Source organism: Rhopalosiphum maidis, chromosome 1 (genome assembly GCF_003676215.2).
Source record: "Rhopalosiphum maidis isolate BTI-1 chromosome 1, ASM367621v3, whole genome shotgun sequence".
Taxonomy (NCBI): Eukaryota; Metazoa; Arthropoda; class Insecta; order Hemiptera; family Aphididae; genus Rhopalosiphum; species Rhopalosiphum maidis.
Window position 1 is genome coordinate 49,670,526 of NC_040877.1, and position 18,868 is coordinate 49,689,393.

The 18,868-nt window shown below is 25.0% G+C and overlaps 3 protein-coding genes across 3 annotated transcripts; all 3 read right to left on the minus strand.

The window, feature by feature from the left end:
- Positions 1–1,674: 1,674 nt before the first annotated feature.
- LOC113560732 lies at positions 1,675–7,454 on the minus strand. The gene is made up of 8 exons (XM_026966784.2): positions 7,087–7,454; positions 6,849–7,006; positions 5,697–5,850; positions 4,731–5,294; positions 4,570–4,637; positions 4,285–4,507; positions 3,763–3,871; positions 1,675–3,103 (listed from the first exon to the last, which is right to left on the minus strand). Exons 1-8 carry the CDS (start codon positions 7,145–7,147, stop codon positions 2,908–2,910), a joined length of 1,533 nt encoding a protein of 510 aa, XP_026822585.1. The 5' UTR covers positions 7,148–7,454; the 3' UTR covers positions 1,675–2,907.
- A 1,752-nt stretch (positions 7,455–9,206) lies between these two features.
- LOC113550231 lies at positions 9,207–14,283 on the minus strand. Its single transcript, XM_026951946.1, has 4 exons — positions 14,128–14,283; positions 13,190–14,074; positions 11,449–11,905; positions 9,207–9,496 (listed from the first exon to the last, which is right to left on the minus strand). Exons 1-4 carry the CDS (start codon positions 14,281–14,283, stop codon positions 9,207–9,209), a joined length of 1,788 nt encoding a protein of 595 aa, XP_026807747.1.
- Positions 14,284–15,508: 1,225 nt separating this feature from the next.
- LOC113547878 (signal peptidase complex catalytic subunit SEC11A) lies at positions 15,509–18,651 on the minus strand. Its single transcript, XM_026948436.2, has 5 exons — positions 18,467–18,651; positions 18,248–18,357; positions 17,938–18,087; positions 17,695–17,872; positions 15,509–15,775 (listed from the first exon to the last, which is right to left on the minus strand). Exons 1-5 carry the CDS (start codon positions 18,512–18,514, stop codon positions 15,725–15,727), a joined length of 537 nt encoding a protein of 178 aa, XP_026804237.1. The 5' UTR covers positions 18,515–18,651; the 3' UTR covers positions 15,509–15,724.
- Positions 18,652–18,868: the final 217 nt, after the last annotated feature.

Below are 18,868 nucleotides of genomic sequence, written 5' to 3' on the forward strand. Positions count from 1 at the left end.
CAATTATCATTTATGTAGCGCTCTCTATCTGTCACAGACCAGATTTGTTAATATTAATAATTACCTATTAGGATTGGATCTTAGGAGTTATAACTAAAGGATACAAATTAAAGGATACTGAGATGGGCAATAGGCCTTAGGCGAATGGGTAACTTGAAGTAGTTTGTCAGGAAGCATAGCAATGTTACTGACTAGCTCGATCAAGCATTGCTTGTTTAACTCTACCTAGTGCTACTTGCAAATGTTTATGAAATATATGGTCACTATTTATGATATCACCTTTATTTCTGATGTGTTGGAACGATAAGTATATAATAGAAAAGAAAACATTTATGGGATTGGATTTTCTACTGATTGATTTTTGGAAATTATAGTGAAGAGTTCAATAGATAATGAAAGATGCCTAATAGTAAACTTCATAGATTATGTAATACACTTCAGGAAAGGATAATCGCTAACAATAATTATAGAAAAGGGATGAGAATGTGTCAAACATACACTATTTTTTTCAGTCAAAATACTTAACACTTTTTTTTAGAAAGCTTTGACTGCTTTGAGAGCACACAGACCCCACTAATTTGTATTAATGATTAAAACCGTAATTAGACAATAGAAAATACCAAATTCGGGTTGTTCCATGTTGTTTTCAATTCCAATATTCTCAAAACCCCATTCAACAACAATGTAATATATCAAATTATAAATATTTTTTAATTTATATAACAATGTATGTAAGATATGAACTCAACAATAAAATGCACAATTATTTCTACAGGAATAGAGTTATCTGTAAAAATGACTTAAAATGTTATGTTTCGATATACAATAAAAAGAAAAATTTTTATCATGTAGATATGTAATAGTTTTGTGATAACTATATTATTTTATTTTAACACCTAATTGATTATTGTAATTTCATAATTATTATGAAGATATAATAAAATGGTAACATACTTACATATTAGATTTTAATAAATAATGTATACTATGGGTACATATATTTTATTGATAATCAAAGGACACATATCTAACAATATTTAACATGATTTCTATACAATTTATATAATTCACAAACAGATAAAATAAAAAAACAATAATTTGAATAAAAAAATGAACTATATAATATAATCATTTGGTTAATAAGAAATTATGTGAGTAACAATATTAAATTTGTATAATTTCAGAAATACATTATTTTTACAAAATATAACTATTTACAACAATATTTAGACTTTTTCCATATTTCTAATAAATAAAAATAAAATCTTATAAATTAATCACACTTGAAAACATTGAAACATTAAATTGAAAAAAAAAATAAGTAATGCAGAAAAAACACATTCATATTAAGAAGAATTACTAATGAGCTAACAATTTAACCATTGAGCATCTTAGACTCTATATAATAGTATGATAGTCAACCATCAACTATGCAATACAACATACTACATGTTAAATAAATTAACTTAGATTTAACCTCTAAAAAATGAAACATTTTAATTAGGATAAGAAATAATGCAAATATTGTCATTGCCTTTGTAGTATATTGTCCTTACTATAAATATTGGCACATAGTTATTATAGGATATGTAAATAAATTAAATATAATATTTATTATTAACGGTTAAAGTTATTATAAAAATTTTTTAAAAATATATAATTAAATACATTTTTTTTGTGATACCGAAGAACATGAACAAAAAAATTGAATTTAATAATATTATGTATTGAGGTAAAAATAATTTGTACGATTAAAAACGTTTAAATTTAATAACACATAGATATTAGATATTGTCATTAGTTCAAAATGTCTCGAGATACGTTACTTAAGTAAACCACTAAATTAAAAAATAACAATTATTATATTTATATATTTACAGTAGTCTCAAAAATCTGAATGGTATTGGGGAAAGCAGTTATTCGCATTATTAATTTGTTCAAATTATCTATGATCATATCTAGATGACGTACGCATGCAATGTACGTCAACGCATGTATCAATATTATTATTATTGTGTAGGTCTACGAAAAAATATATATCTAATTATAGTGATGCAATAAATCTCAAGCCCATTTGGACTAACCCATGTTTGGATTATCAAGATCCTACTGTATATATATTTATCATTCGTTGTATAAAACATTATGAATACAAATAAATAAAATAATAATATATCAATTGCCATCATCCGATATTTAAGATTAATTGGCTTTAATTAATAACAATATTTTAATATGTACAAATGAGCTACTGAGTTTCCATTTCACTGTAAGGTTAACACAAAAAAAAAATGGGAAAAACCACGGTTGTTTACTGTGTACATGTATTATAAGAGTTCTAGTTTATGATGAAAGTGAAAGTTGAGAAGTAAAATGTAAATATAATAATTTACAATACTTATACATTATTTACAACTAAATAAATTAATGGAATACATGGAGTAATTTAAAAGAATTTCAAGAAGAATACAGATAATGTTTAAACTTGGTAAGATTATTACTAAAATTGTACAATAATAAAAATTAAATGCTAAATAAAAAAAATGTATTATAATCAAATACAAATTATTGTAGTTATTCCATGTATAACTTAAGTCTTATTTACTATTGAAAATCTAAACATAGATAAATGCTAAGACTCCAATTGTTTAAATTATTGAAATGTGATGATTATTGATATTAATATACAAGTCTCCATAAACATGATAATATACTGTGTACAAAAACTCTACATTATAAATTTAAATTTAAATATTTGGAATGCCAAAAAGTTATATCTGTTAATCATATTTTTTTTTTTTTTAAGGAACAGCAACAAAAAAATCACACTGTAAAATATATTTATTTGCCAGTCCAATGTATAGTCATTTAGACATTACATCTGTTTGGACCGACTACAGTGCTTGGTCATTGCATACTACCATATTTTTGATTTTGGGGTGTAGCCAAATTACCAATTTGTTCTTCACTGCCATCATACTCTGAATAATCTTGAGTACGGTTAATTGCTTGGCTTATAGCATCACGTAACCGCTCTCTAAATGTTTTGTATTCCATGTCCGAGTTATTGGCAAAATCAAAATCTGCTACTTCTACCATATACCTATAAAAAATAATGTTGGTATATTATATTTTAATGATTATTATGAAAGTTAATTTCTTTAAGTCAATAAAAAATTAAAAATGTATTAAAAAAAATAAAAATTAATTTCGTAGTAGCAATTTGTATAGAATACTAAGTACAGGATCCGGCAAAAAACCTCCCTTATTTAGAAATAGCGCTGTGTGAGTAATGGTGGTGGTACAACAATGGAGAGGGTATCGATGGATAGTGGTATATGTGCCATTTTTAGTAGATGTAATGGCAAGAAACAAAAAAAAAAAAAATTGAAATAAAAACCAACAAAAAATAACAAAAATAAAACGTGATTTTAAAAAAAATTTCAGAATTTAAATTTTTTAATGTGATCACTCTGTGATTACGTTGTTTGGGGATATTTAAAAGGCACAGTGTATGATCATCGCCTTGCGCCTCTACAAGCACTTAAGGAGCCAATCACCAGCCATTGGCCTCCATTACACCAGCATTGACACGAAGAGTTATGGAAAACTATTGGGAAAGGTTTCGTGAATGTGTTAACAATGGAGGACACCATTTAACCAATATAAAATAAATAAAGTTTTAAGAGAAAGCAGACAAAATATTAAGTTTTATGATATCTTAAGTTGTTTAGATAAATATTATTTAAATATTAATAGTACCTCGATCTGTTTTGAAAGTAATAAGCTATTCCAAACACAACAATTATTACTGCAATTGAACTGAAAGTTACTGGTACAACAATGACAGATATTTGTGGTTGTTTTTGTACTGAAAGGTATAAAAAAAAATTACACATACAATAAATAAAATTTTAAAAAAATGGGACCATTCCAAAGTGTAATCTACCGATAAATGGCTGGTCTAACAACTAAAAATATTTATGTATGCTACTTAAAACAGTTATATACTTACTCCGTACAATAATGTTGATTACTATATTAATTTTTTTATCAGATTTAAAAAATACTTTTGCTGTATGAATATAACAATCATCATTATAGCACAGAATAGATTTAATTTATTCTGTGATTATAGTACGAGTAAGTACATTACTATTTTAAGTAGTATACAATATGTACATTTAGTCGGTAGATCACACATTAGATCAGTAATTTATTTGTAGATCACACATTGGACCAGTCCTCAAAATATATAGACATATAGTCATAATTTATAATTACCTTTATAAATATTAATTCCAATAGGTGTTACGACTTTTGAAACATCATTAGCCAAATTTACAATTAGTGTATAATTGGTAGGCTCACGGAAATAATGTACAAATTGCATTTGACACTGCACTAAATTTCTGTCCGGTATACAAGAATCATTACTAGTTTCATTATAAGGTCCTTGAACATAATGTGCACAATAGCGGAAGGGGCCACTACCATTACAGTTTACCTATTAATTAATGAATGTTTAATTTAATAATGTTACAATTTACAAAATAATATTTTAATTACCAGAAGATTTAACATTTCTCCTTCTTGTATCCAAACTTTTCCTTGAGTCTTAACATTTGCAATTGGATCTAAGAAAACATAAGCTTTTATTATTTTATGCTTACTAAAAACTAATAACAAACGGCAAGTTATTTAAAATCAATATCCTCTGTAATATTTACCTTTGGCAAGCACAGAACGACTAAAATATCCATATTTTTGTTGATCTTTTAAAGAAACTGCAGATAATAATAATTCAAACTGATTTTTTTGTTCACAGTCTGAAGTAAAAGTCGAATTGATTATATGATGAGAAAATATAACATCAGTTTTAGAAGGTGCTTTAGTGGTAGAAGGCGTAGATATAGTAGCATCAATAGTAGAATTAATAGTAGAAGTAGAATTATTTGGATTGACTGTGGTAGTAGATACTATTGGTGTAGGTGTAGTTATAGGTATAGATGAGGGAATATTGGCTACTACAATGCCAAGTATTTCATGCTGAATGCCTGGTTCAGTATAATTACTAGAAAATGTATAACTTGTTGTATTTTCTTGGTAGATACAATCAACAAACCAGTAAACAGAGGTTGAATTGGCACTTTTATTAAGATAATCTAAATCGGCGGTATTGATTTCAACTTGGTGAACAGTTTCTAAATTAGTTGACACATAAATAGTTCGTGGAGAATTTTTTGAAATATTTGTATTATTTTGAAATAGTTGAAGTACACCATTCAAATTTTCTATAACAAAAAATGTACAATAGTCATGTAAATCATTTCTAAAATAATATATTTTCTTTTACCCATAATATCTATTATATATTTGTTCTAAATACAATTATATATAATTATGAATATTTTTAATTTGATAAAATGAAGTCTTAACATGTACAGTAATAGAAGAATTTATCTTCTTAATTCTAAATGTTAAAACTAACTAGATTGTAATATAAAAATGTTATATTAATATATATGTAATTTATTATCTTAAAATGGCTAAATGTCAAATATTTAAATATATATATAATTAAATTTAATTAATAATGATATATTATACAAATCATTACAATATGTTTACATTTATATTTTTTTAACTATAAATTTAAAAATAATTTCTCATAAAATAATTATACAATATTTTACCTGTAACAATTAACTGGCCACGACCACTAGTAATTGGATGAAAGATGAAAGGAAGTAATTCCTGTTTAACTTCTACTTTATATCTATAATTTGAAGGTCCAGTTGTTGTATCAAATGCTATGTAGAATATTGCCACACAATTTTTTATCTTTGTCTAAAATTGAAAAAAAATCAAAAATTTAATTATTTCCAAAATGTAGAAATAAATCTAAATAATAAGCACTAATTAGTAATTATAAGTTGGTTCAATGTTAACTTTAGTACTGATTTATTATTATTAATATTATAAACTACAGCAAGGTATACAGATATTTAAATATTTGGTATTGTTTCAAGTAGTATTTATTAATATATGATATAATAATATATAATACTATAAGATAATAATACATTTTCATGTTTTCTATGAAAATTAATTTTATACTAGGTATACATTGTTTCATGCATTATTATTATAAATATTATATTTGCAACCAAAATCTGGCTCACAGCCTTGTAACTACAAGTAGAATGCCATCTAAGATTAAGACCTCATGTAAACATGAAATGTAAAAAAAACAGTTAAACAGACAAATAGACAATTACCTGCATATAAAACAAAAGTAAAAACATATTTATCTGAAAAACTAATTTATTTATTGTATTTATTTTTTTTTATCTAGTATTACATAGAACAAATAACAAATTTATGAAATAATATTTTAAAACATTAAATGTTTTGATTCATAAAATTAAAAAAATGCATGTGTTGATAATATGAGTATCATAATACAGTATTTATATCGTTTTTATCAATAATATTTGTATTTATACCTATTTATAAATTTAGTTTTAAGATTTTAAATAATTAACAAACATATAATTTAAATCAGATAAGTTATACTCTGTTTCAAAGTAGGATACACCAGTTCTGAGCACTTTTTCCCCTTCCACCAGTCACTACCTATGCCGTTATGTGTGAGATGCGTGCCACCGGATGGAAACCAGTTGTCGCTTGGTGTATTCTACTTTAAAACAGAATATATAAATGTCTAAACAGTAAAATGACAAACAAATTTTTAGTATAAGTACTTTATTTTATAAAGTACAATAATAATAATCTACTTGATGTTAAAAAAAAATATATAAAAATTTAAATGTTCAAAAACATACCTCCAATATATGCTTTGGAAATGCATCATCTTCATAGGAAAACAACAGATTTCCCTTAGCACAAACACCATTGTCATCGACAACTGTGGCATTCAGGGTGACTGTTGAACCGGTGGTTACAGGACTGTTATTGTTCAGTATTAGTTGATAACCATCAACTAGAATAGGTAATAAATAATAATAAAGAAAATTGACCTATTACATATGGATAGTCTACAAAAATGGTGTTAATACTAACCATCCGTGCGACTCCAAAATAAGATTGTAAACACTAAATACCATTTCGATTTCCCTATCATAACTAACGGCGCATTCAGAACAATGATCTCGAGAAATTTAAAGAAAACAAATTAATTTTTAGATGTAGTGATATTTAAAAATGTTAAATAGGTAAAACAATTTTAAAAAACAAGCAAACAATTTATGTTAATTACTCAATAATTAATACAAGAACATACACAACACTGAAACAATCATAGAATAAAGTCTCTATTGTAGAGATTAGAATTTAGAATGGTCAACAATCCGTATTGTTTTGATGAAAGAAAAGTATAGAACGAATGTGTAGTACACGACACTGGCACCTACTACGAGTTGAGTTTGAGTTATGACTAATGAATGCAAATTGCAAACAGTGTTATTGTTAATACAAATCCTAATGTTATCAATTGTGTCCCAGGCTTATCGCCCTAGTGCTCTACATATGTTTTATACAATATTATTTTAAATGGATAGATGGCGCTAATAAAGTGGTTTAAGATAGACTATCTTAAACCGTCTGGTAGTCACACGTTTCCAATTTTCATGTCCAATAATATTGTATTACGTTGTATTCTATGTCTATATACTATAGGTAATAGGTCTTAGATTTAGTATTTAGATAATAAACGTATATAATCTAAGCTATAGGCAGTGGCGTATTTAGGATTTTTTTAGAGGAGATATAATTAAAATTTTCGATGCCAAACTACTCAAAATTGTATTACTTATTGATAGAGTGATAAATAGAAAAAAACAACTATAACCACTACGGACTACTACATGTAGTAACTAGTAGTTCGTGAATATATATATATAACCATATAAAATTAGCTAAATAAAGTGGGTCGTGGCCAAGGGGGAGATAGGTAAAACTCCCTAATCTTCCCTTGTAAATATGCCACTGGCTATAGGAGTATATAGGCTAAAGATGGATGTTACTGCAGGTACCATTTATCTGAATTAAGACGGCACTACTGGTTGTACGAGTAGTATGGCACAGTCGACGCACTGGCCACAAGCAAGTCAGCGACAGGACTCAGTGCCGATTGGCGAACTTTACTTTTACAGTAGTGTATACATATGGTGACCAGATATAAAAATTAAAAAAAAAGTACATTTTAAAACTTAGTTCCTTCTCTGTCGTAATTCCCTAATGCGTATACTATTCTACCCGTTTTACCCCTATTTCCATAGGTCATCTCCTATGAAAATTGTTTTTTTTTCATCTGATTACTCTATTTATTTTATTATTATTATCAATTGTTTGAAATTATAATGTCAACTCATTTAATGTGTGTCTTTATGATGAAAATACTTTGATATTGAAGAATTTAAAGTAAACTTAAACTAATGAATAAATTATTTTTTAAAGGTAAAATACCAAGTGTAAAATTTAAATATATACGATTTAGTACATCTTAAATCGTGCTACCAACCAATAAGAATGCTTTAGGTCGAACCATAAAATATAAATTAATAATTAAATTATAAAAACTAGTAAAAAGACATAAACACGTATTAGCCCATAATAATTTTAAAAAAAAGAGTTCAATATCATGTACTTAACACTATTGTTAAGGACATTAGGACACATGTCAAAATAGAGTACTGTCCTACGAAATAGAGTACGTCTGGTCACCATATATATACATCGGCGGACTGTCGACTGGGGCGAAGAAGATTTAAGCGGGCCAAAAAATCTTTTTTGTATGTTTAAAAAATGTACCGTTCGCTACATTCGTTTATGGCCAATTTTACAGCCATTACGTAGACCTAGGATTATTCAAAATAAATTATAGGGATACAAATAGAAAGACGATACCATGGGCCCAGGCACGAACCCCCCTCCCCCCCCCGAATTTTTTTTTTTGTATACGTGCCTGCATGGGCCACCTTGTACTCATTGTAGCATCATGAAAACCCATAAAAAAAGTAGACATATTGATATATTCATTGATTTTATAACGTATAAAATATTATATATATAATATAAAATAATATATTATAATATAATATTTAATATTATATTTTATACCTATAACTATGAATTTATATTCTGTTGTATAAATGTTTAACAATTATATATAACTCACTAAATCATAAGTATTTATTTATAAAAAATTGTCTCACAAGTGAAAGACTACATTCTTTATGTTCATAAGATTCTATCCCTAGTGTTCCTGTTTTATGTTCATTCTTAATAGTCTCATTAGAATTTTCATGTTTACATTCTCTCCACAAAATATCATAGTCTAATATTCTTTCTATAGCCCATTCTAACCGTTTCTTGATCATGGGTTTGATCATTTCAAACCATTCTTCATTTATTTTAGCATATTCAAATTTTTGCTTCGTAGTGATATCAACTGCAGATATTTCATCATTATCTGAAATATTTACCGAGTTACTTAGCTACCTATATATATATATCTAGAATGGTAAACGGTCGAAAAATCCGGGGACAAAAAGTATGTTTAAAAAAAGTTGGAAAAAAAGTCCAAAAATACAAAATATTTTATAAAATTAATATTTATTTAAAAAATTTAAAAATGTTTATACACATTATATTATTATATTTATTTCTATTTTCTTATTTTCATTTATAATTATATATTTATTACAACATATTAGAACAACAATATCAAAATGTGTTTGTAATTAAATACATTTTAACAAACAATAAATTTTATTTTATTTATATACAAGTCAATCTAAAAAAAAAAAAAATAGTATATCATAATTATAATAAAAAAAATATAAATTTGACATTATTATAGTTACTTAACTATACTATACTAAAATGGATTTCCGTTATATTTTTGTTAGTTATACGAACATATAATATGTGTACAGCATTTTTTAAAGTTTTAAAATAAATATTAATTAGGTAGGTAGCTATATAAAATATTTTGTTTTTTTTTGGACTTTTTGTTCGACACTAAAAATGTGCTAGGACTTCTGACTTTTTGTCCGACTATAAAAAATGAAACCGGACTTTTTGTCCAACTTTTTTAAAACGGGTAAAACTATTTTATTATTTATTATTACCTTTAGTCTATACTTACATAAAAATGTAAATAATTCAATAAAGAAAATTAAACAAACTTAAACATTTTTAAATAGATAAATATAATATTGTAAAATGTGCAACATTTAACGTTATTATAGGAAAAAGTTAAATTTATTAGGTAGGTAATAATAATTTATGACTTATTATACTTGACAGATGACTGTAAGTTATCTATGTAAATTCAGTGATTATTACTATTATTACATTGTCTTATCATATACAGGATAATATATTATTGGATAAATCTGGTTAATACAGTCTCGATAAAATAAAAAGGAATTGTTTTATACATATTTCCTTTGTTTTGAAAATTGTTAGGTGCAATATTAATCCATAAGCATTTAGTAATAAGTAGTAATTATTAACGAATATTTTATATTGCATACTGAATATAATTATCGAGCTCATATTCATTTACCAAGTATTTAGTATAATAGACTATATTATTCTTATTTCTTAGTATTTAAAGTTAGAATAACTCCGGAAGTTTTCGTTCAAATTTCGATTACAATATGTCAAAATTTTTAGAAAAATTACCTGATTCATATTTCTCAGTGTAATATTTTGGAACCTGAATTTTTATTAGGTTGGAGATTTTTGCATTGCCCCATAACTGTAGGCCTTAAGTCCAAATTGGCTTTAGGATAAATGTATAAAAGAGTAATTTAATAGGTATTTAATTTTGAATGTTTATTGTTGACGATTAGAGTTTGATACATCCGTAAATGGGAGTTTAATTGTAATATTTTGACTTTGATATGGTGAACTCTGGGTAACACCGTGTCTGAGAATCAACTCAAGATACCAATCAAAAATTTAAGATATATACATATATATGGTTAGGTTAGGTTGGTAATTTTTTCAAGTATCTATGGTTATTCGTTTCAGTTTAACATTTAAAAAAAAAAACAAAATTGATTTGTCTATTACTGATTTTTGTGTAAAAATTTACGTTTTTCCTCTTTATATATTTTTTTATTATTTTGAAAAATGAAAAGTACCTGTTATTAATTTTTACTTAAAATTTTGATTTCCCAAACCACCAACTATATCCAATGTTTGTCAGAAACCACCCCCTAGGATTGAATTTTTTAAGTTTTCACCAACCCTACATTCTAAAATAGTGATGGTAAACAGAAAAAATACACATAATTGTAAAATGAAACCATTTATCATCTCGTTCAGAATCCAAAACTAATATCAATACAAAAAAAATCGTATAATATAATGTTTTTAATTTAATAAGATATTAAGATTACCTATAGGTACCTGAATCGTTTATTACTGATTTTGGTTGATTTTCAGCAGGAATTTTATACATTTCTTGACAGACTTCATCATGATCAAATTCGTAAGTACTTATTATCAAATCAATACAATCCATTGTTATATACATGATTTTATGTGCGTTTAATTCGTGATGATTCATTTGACTGTGTTCAAAAACAATTTCTTTTTTTAACAATGTGACAGCTGTTTGACTAATTAAATTTAAGCATTTTTCTTTAAGTGATTCTTTTAGTCGCATACATTGGTATAAAAGTTCTTCAATACTTTTAGAATTCTCTGTTTGTAATGTATGATAAAGATATGTCATCTTTTCGTCGTGGTAATGATATTTTTCAATAAAAGACAACTTTTCTTCTAAAATTACATTTTGATGATCTTTACTTGTTGATTTGTTAAGTAATCCATTGCATTTTTCAGATAATATAGTATTTTGCAACTAAAATTTTTTTAATTTTTGGTTAAATAATGAAGGCATTTTTATGACAATAGCTATCTTGTGAATTTAAATTAACTTAGTCTTAAAACTAATTTTTAAAAATTTTTCATGTATCTATCTAAGTAGCAAAGTAAATTATTTCATATTCATTTTCAAAATATTACTGTTGTCTCTTAGCAAAATCTAATAGTGATTGGTTTACCTATAGGTAGGTATTACAATTTAAATAGGTACCTACCTACCTACCTAGACACTAGAATTTATAAATAGGATCAACACTTTTAATTTAAAAAAAAATTGAAATATGATGGTTAAATTGTATACAAAAAACATTAAAATACTTTCCTTATAATAGTCTTTTGAAAAATGTTTTTATTATATAAATAAATAACTAAAAAAAAAAAAAAACATTTGTAAAGATACTTTTGAGGCTTCAACTCATTAAGTTTCAAAATAAAAATATTTAAGAAATTTTTTCACAACATACAAAATATTTTAAGATAGTTAAGTATGCTAAATAAACTAAAATAAATACTTCCTAACTCATAAAATATACAAAAAAAACTTTTACCTATATACACTGTCGAACGAAATCGTCTGTTTTTATTATTTTTACAAAATTGCATAATATTTTAATCAGAGAAAAATGTAAAATTGTTAACACCTCAATATCTGAAATCCAACAATAAATAGGTAGGCAGGTAGGTACTTACCTATTAAATACTTTATAAATGTGTTTAATATATAGGTACAGTAGGTACTTCCCTGTATATGTAGGTAGATACTATAGATACTAGATACTAGGTATTTACCTAAATGCGCAAAATAACTATTATATTATATATTTTATTAATTTTAAATAAAAATGTTAAGATTTAAACATATATAAATATATTATGTAGGTATTTAATATTTATGTACCTTATTACTTTGTTTAAAATTTACAAAAGTAATTAGATATTTCAATGTGAAAATAAAATAAGTAAAGGTACTTATACATGTTATACATGATATACATGTTGGTTTAATTTAGGGTTATAACGAATACAATTAATTAATACCTACCAGAAATACAAAATATTGTAAAGGTACAGGTAATAACTAGTAGATTAGTCTACTTTAACTAGTAGATTAAAAATTTTTTTTTAGTAAATACCTAGTTGTTTGCAAATTTTATTAATATTGGCTAAGGCCAAGGTTGTTAATCATGTACCTACCAACAACATTGAATATAATATATATTACATAGTTCATAGAATCATAGATACCTAGGTACCTACTTACTTGTACTATCGATGATATGTTGTTAACATTGGAAATAGCACATCCTTGTAAAGGTACACTGATCCTAGCTATATGATCTAATTTCCTCAAAATATTTATTTGCAAAAACCACATTTCTCTGTGAGGTCCAGTTCGTGTAGGTCTGAATAAAACAGTTAAATGTTTAATTTGACCGGGACCCAAGGTATAGGTCCTGGTGTCAAAAAAAAAACACTTTTTTTGTTTTTGTTTTAAAAAACAATCATATTTTGTAGCGGTATATTCTTCTTCTATCCATTTATAGTTGACACTTATTTGACCACAGTTTTCTATTATTATCTCATCCCAAGAATCTTCATTTATTTTTACAATATTAACTATTTTTGGATTTGTTTTTAATTCAGTTGTTGTGCAAATAGTGCTGTCATTAATTGATTGTATTATATAATCATTTACTCTAACATAAACAAGTGCAATATTACACTTGTTTTTTTTAAGAGTAGACTCAACATAAACTGATGGAATAGTACCTTTATAATCAAATTTGTGCTTCATAGCTTTTTTAAGAATATTTTCCCCAATAATAGCTAATTTCTCAGAACTTTTAAAAGGTATTAAACTTTTTAAAGTATTTAATTCATTATAAAGCAACACTTTATTAGGTGTTTGCAAATCAAAGCGAGCATCTTTCTTTATGCCCGATAATCCTTTTTCAGTACGTATTACATATGGTATATATATACTTGTAAAATTATTTATTTCTTTAGCGATAGAATAAGGAAAATCAGCACAATATTCATTATTGGCTTTTAACTTGAGTGCTGCATCAACCAGCCATTTACATTCAACTTTTGATCTGAATTTATCAGACTTATTCATTAACAACGATGCAGAACTACGACATACCTACAAAATATATTTTTAAAATGTATATATATATATTACAGCTAAATATTTACCATTAAACCAAGGTATTTATGCTGTTGTTTTCTTATTTTAAGCCATCTATTCCAATTTCTTAGACTTTTACTTTCAACCACATCTCCACACAACATAATTTCATCAGCTGTTTCAACAGGTACATATTCCCATTCATCATCTTGATTACAAGACATTTTTATTATACAAATATCAAATTTATATTAAATTTAATATTTTATAAAAGAAATAAAATTAAACAAAATATTTTCTACGACAACTAAATTTTATAAATCAAAAACAAAAATAATTAAGGTCAATAAACGTATAGGAGATAAATAATAGTTAGTAATAAAATTAAAAAAAAAAATGCTTCAAATTCTGGTTTATACCTATATTAATGTTGCCTTAAGATTGCAAATCCAAGGAGAAATACTGTAAGTAGGCATGATAATTCATGCATAATAACAATGAGTCTTGGTAAAACCTATTTAAATTGTGCAGTACATTAAGAAAAAATGTTTTATTTTTCTGTAAAGATATGTATAATAATATAGTAATCTAACATTGGTAATTAATCATTCAAATCCTAACAGTAAAATTAAAAATAAATAAAAAAAAGATATAGAGATGAAATATTTTAACGCAGCCAAAGATTGATTTTTATTCAAATGAGTTAGTAAAAGTGATTTTAGTATTAATTTTCTTTGCTATGTATAGAATGATCACTTACTTTGTTTTCACTTTATAGTCAGATTTCAGCCCTCTACATATCATCTAGACTTTTCAGTGTTGAATAATTTTGCAGTGAACACTGCAAAATTATTTGATTAATAATCAAAATTAAATAATAAGAGTATTTAATTAAAAGGATTTTCAACTAATATAATAATATTAATCAAAAATAAATGAAATAAAAATTATTTTTATAATAGAAATAAATTTTAAAACATTAATGATTTATTAATTTAAACATAACGTATGAGCGGAAAATATTTAGATAATAATACACAACTTTGTAAATTATTGATACAATTTATTTTTTAGATTTGAACTTAATCACGCACAAACGCATATCTTTTTTTTTTTTGAAAAAAATAATGTACAGAAAAAGAAAATTAAAAGTTAAATAAATATACGAACTTATTATTATACTTATAATTTTTTTTTTTTTGAGTTTTCCCTTACTTATTTTGAACGACTAGAGACTATTTTTAAAATGTTTATAATAATAATTATAATTTATTAAATTTAATAGTAATAATAAACTATATAGTAAAATTATACAAATTAACATAGTAGTTTATAATTGAAAATATTTAATGTTTCCTAATAATTGCAATTTATAATAATTATATACAAAAATAAATTATTTTAATCTTAATTTTTAAGAGTTATATATAATTTAAATAATATAATATTTGAAATGTATTAAAAATTGTTTTTTAATTTGGCTAGATCAAAAAATAATGTCATAATTTGCTTTTAATAATTGAATAACAAAAAAAAAAATATTTAAGAATAAGAAATACTCAGCAGCCACACATCAATACACATTAATACACATCACATGAAGATTAAATTAACAAGTAAAAGAATTCCAAATTGTCTTTGGCACAGCTCAAATTAATTGAGGATTTATTCACGATGAACGAGTACATACAGTCCAAGACATGCTAGAACAGCAAACTGAAAAGAAATAATTATTATTATTATATTAAATATATAATTTATATAACAATGAATAGGTAATATGCTTCTATAAATTCTTTACAATATGCTAATATTTTAATTGTCTTTAAACAGATGAACATAGTGGTAAAATTAATAAAAAGTACTTAAACATCATCTAAATAGATAACTAGTAGTTATATTTTACTAATTCAATATTATTTATACTTATGAATTTTAAGATTTAAAATGTAGTTAATTTACATACAACTTTAGACAAAATTAATAATTCTATTAACATTCAACACTTTGAAAATTATAATAATTATTTTTTAGAAAAAACCACAAAATAGCAAATTATTTAATACTTAAAAATTCATAAAATAATAAGTTTCATTAGCTAAGGCTAAATAATTTAATTTTATGTTCTTCATAAGTTGTTCTAATAGCATTTTTAAAATATTAAAAATACATTTATACACATTTTTGTCTATAAATTTGAAGTTCAAATTTTGATGAAATTATAAATTTAAAAAAATAAAAAAAAACAATTTTTTCTCCAATAGTTTATTACTTATGGTTATGGTTTCATATGGTGTACTTATTTTATCATTGTACAAAAAAAAATAAATACAGCAACATGAAACCTTATACTATATTGTATTTTTTATATTCAATGACATTTTCAAAATATTTATACTAATTTTAAGCGATTTACATCAGAGACGTAATCATTCGTCACTACTTGGTATTGGTTTATAAGTTAATAATAGTGCAAATAGGAGGGAGCTTAGGAGCTTAGTCCCCTGCCCAAATAAAAAGTGAATTTTTTCTAAGTATTTAACTATACTGAATTCTTTTTTCTTTTTTGGTATTACCTATCATTCTCAAAATAGTTATAAATTATGCTGGTATGAATATGATTTATATATCAAAATTATATAACAGAGGATTAGGCTGGCACGATTATAAATAATATATTACAGATAATCATGATTTATGTGGCCAACTTTTAAACACATTCCTAGTTGAAATGACAAAGCTATAACCTACATGCAAACACAACATTTCAGATTTTCAATTTTACATTGCCTCAGTAACTTATTATTTTATTTTAACCTCCTGATTTGTGAGTTATGCTCTAAAATGTAAATTGAAAGTAGCAAAATACTGTATATTAAGATTAAGCTAGGAAAATGAAGCCTATATTTAACGAACTTCAAAAAGTCGTGAACAGTGGTGTTTATCCAAATTTGTTTAAATTTATATAGCGCTCAAAATTCTAGGAGTCTTGTGACATACAAGAGATCATTTTTTGTCGTGTGAAGAATCAAAAATTGGCTGCACACTTCAATAGAGCAAGATCATTTTACAAACTTATCAATAATTTATAATGAAAAAAGCATATCTAATAAAATAGTCAGTGAAGAAATATTAAATTAAGTTAGTTAATTGAATTAGTTAAAACTGAATATAGACTACAATGTGTGAATTGAATATTCTTGTTTTATTTAGATAGATTTAAAAATGTAAAATCATGTTTGTATTGTATAATAAAATTATTAACAACTTAAAATTATGAGTAGGAATAGATTTTATCAAGAATTATTTTATGAATTATGGAGGACTGACTTCCACAGATTTATGTATCTAAAATTGTTCACCCCCCCCCCCCAAGCAAAAATTTGTATTTGTGTCTATGCATTTCAAATAATATATTACTAATAATAATTATTGTATAATAAAAATTATTTGATAAAAATATCAAGCTCAAAATTATTTTTAAAAATTTATCAAATTTATTATGGTGGTTTATACAATAACAAGGTATACTTAAAACCTATTAAACACAAGAGAAGATATAAATAATATAATAGGATATATTAAAAATTACTAAACTTGCATTTCATTTTTATGAAATAAAACTCAATACATACTTTGACTTTAGGATATTCGTTCATTAAAATGGTAACCATTCCAACATATGGTAAAAATCCTCTTGCTCTGCCTACCATATCTGATTTTTCTAGCCACTGTTGACCAGGTGCATACAACCCTCTATCATCTACACTATTGTTGTCACCTTTGGTTAAAAATTTAATTGTACCATTATTTCTAGAAAAAAAAAACATTGATAAAGCCAGATTGTTTTAAAATAATAATTTTTAAATTAAACTGACTTTTCGTGTAGTTTTAAAACCCTGTGCACAATAGGAATATCACGTCCTTCAATTTTAAAAACAACTATTTCACCAACTCTAACTGGTTCTTCTTCATAATTTGTTAGGAATAATAGATCACCTCGATGAAAGGCTGGTTCCATACTACCACTGTAAAATATTGATCACGTTTAAATATAATATTTTAAAATTCAAGCTACTAAAATTTAGGAATAACTAACAATATTTAAATCTTTAATAAAGTAATTATTTTTTTAATATGAAATATAATTAAAAACTTAAATGTTTGAATAAATTATATTTATTTTACCTTAAAACAACAACAATAGGACTCTCACTACCAGTAAAAACCATTAAACCTTTCCATATCATTAATGCCGATGAAACGATCATTCCAAAACTTAATACTTGATAGAGAAACTAAAACCATAATGGAATATTAAAAACAAATAATATCTAATAAATGTTGAAAAATTAAAAAAACTATATTGTATTGTTAAAATAATACAACACAATTTGTTTCCATTACTTGTCGTTTATTCATGCGTTTCAAATCATCTAGGAATCCGTCAAACATCGTGGCTGTAGGTAAGGAAATTTTAAACAAAAAATAATGTAATTTGAAAAATAACTATGTACAGAAACGTACAGAATGTTTAGAAAACTTATTTAAAATAAAAATTGAACACCGCATAACCACGTCATTCTAAGAATATTTACTAGCAAGAAGTTAGCTACGAAATTGTGCCGGATACACAGTTATCTCGTATTCACGTTTCGAAGTTCTTGTTCACGTAGTTCACGACAGGGAACCAAACACCCGTATGTTCCAGATTTAATAAATATTATGTGAAAGAATGCGCCAAAAACTCAATAAAAAAATATGAAATTCAATAACCTCCTACATCAATGGCACTGGCACATTTGCACC

Excerpts from the sequence above, each read along its gene's own strand:
- LOC113560732 (XM_026966784.2), bottom strand. The coding sequence starts at position 7,147 with ATGATAGGGAAATCGAAATGGTATTTAGTGTTTACAATCTTATTTTGG. Across the intron at positions 5,295-5,696 it reads TGGCCAGTTAATTGTTACAG|AAAATTTGAATGGTGTACTT; the intron begins GTAAAATATTGT and ends TTTTTGTTATAG. Across the intron at positions 4,508-4,569 it reads GAGAAATGTTAAATCTTCTG|GTAAACTGTAATGGTAGTGG; the intron begins GTAATTAAAATA and ends ATTAATTAATAG.
- LOC113547878 (XM_026948436.2), bottom strand. The coding sequence starts at position 18,514 with ATGTTTGACGGATTCCTAGATGATTTGAAACGCATGAATAAACGACAA. Across the intron at positions 18,358-18,466 it reads AACGCATGAATAAACGACAA|TTTCTCTATCAAGTATTAAG; the intron begins GTAATGGAAACA and ends TTATGGTTTTAG. Across the intron at positions 15,776-17,694 it reads ACGAATATCCTAAAGTCAAA|TTTGCTGTTCTAGCATGTCT; the intron begins GTATGTATTGAG and ends ATTTCTTTTCAG.
- LOC113550231 (XM_026951946.1), bottom strand. The coding sequence starts at position 14,283 with ATGTCTTGTAATCAAGATGATGAATGGGAATATGTACCTGTTGAAACA. Across the intron at positions 14,075-14,127 it reads ATAAATACCTTGGTTTAATG|GTATGTCGTAGTTCTGCATC; the intron begins GTAAATATTTAG and ends TATATTTTGTAG. Across the intron at positions 9,497-11,448 it reads ATCAGTAATAAACGATTCAG|ATAATGATGAAATATCTGCA; the intron begins GTACCTATAGGT and ends TAAATATTTCAG.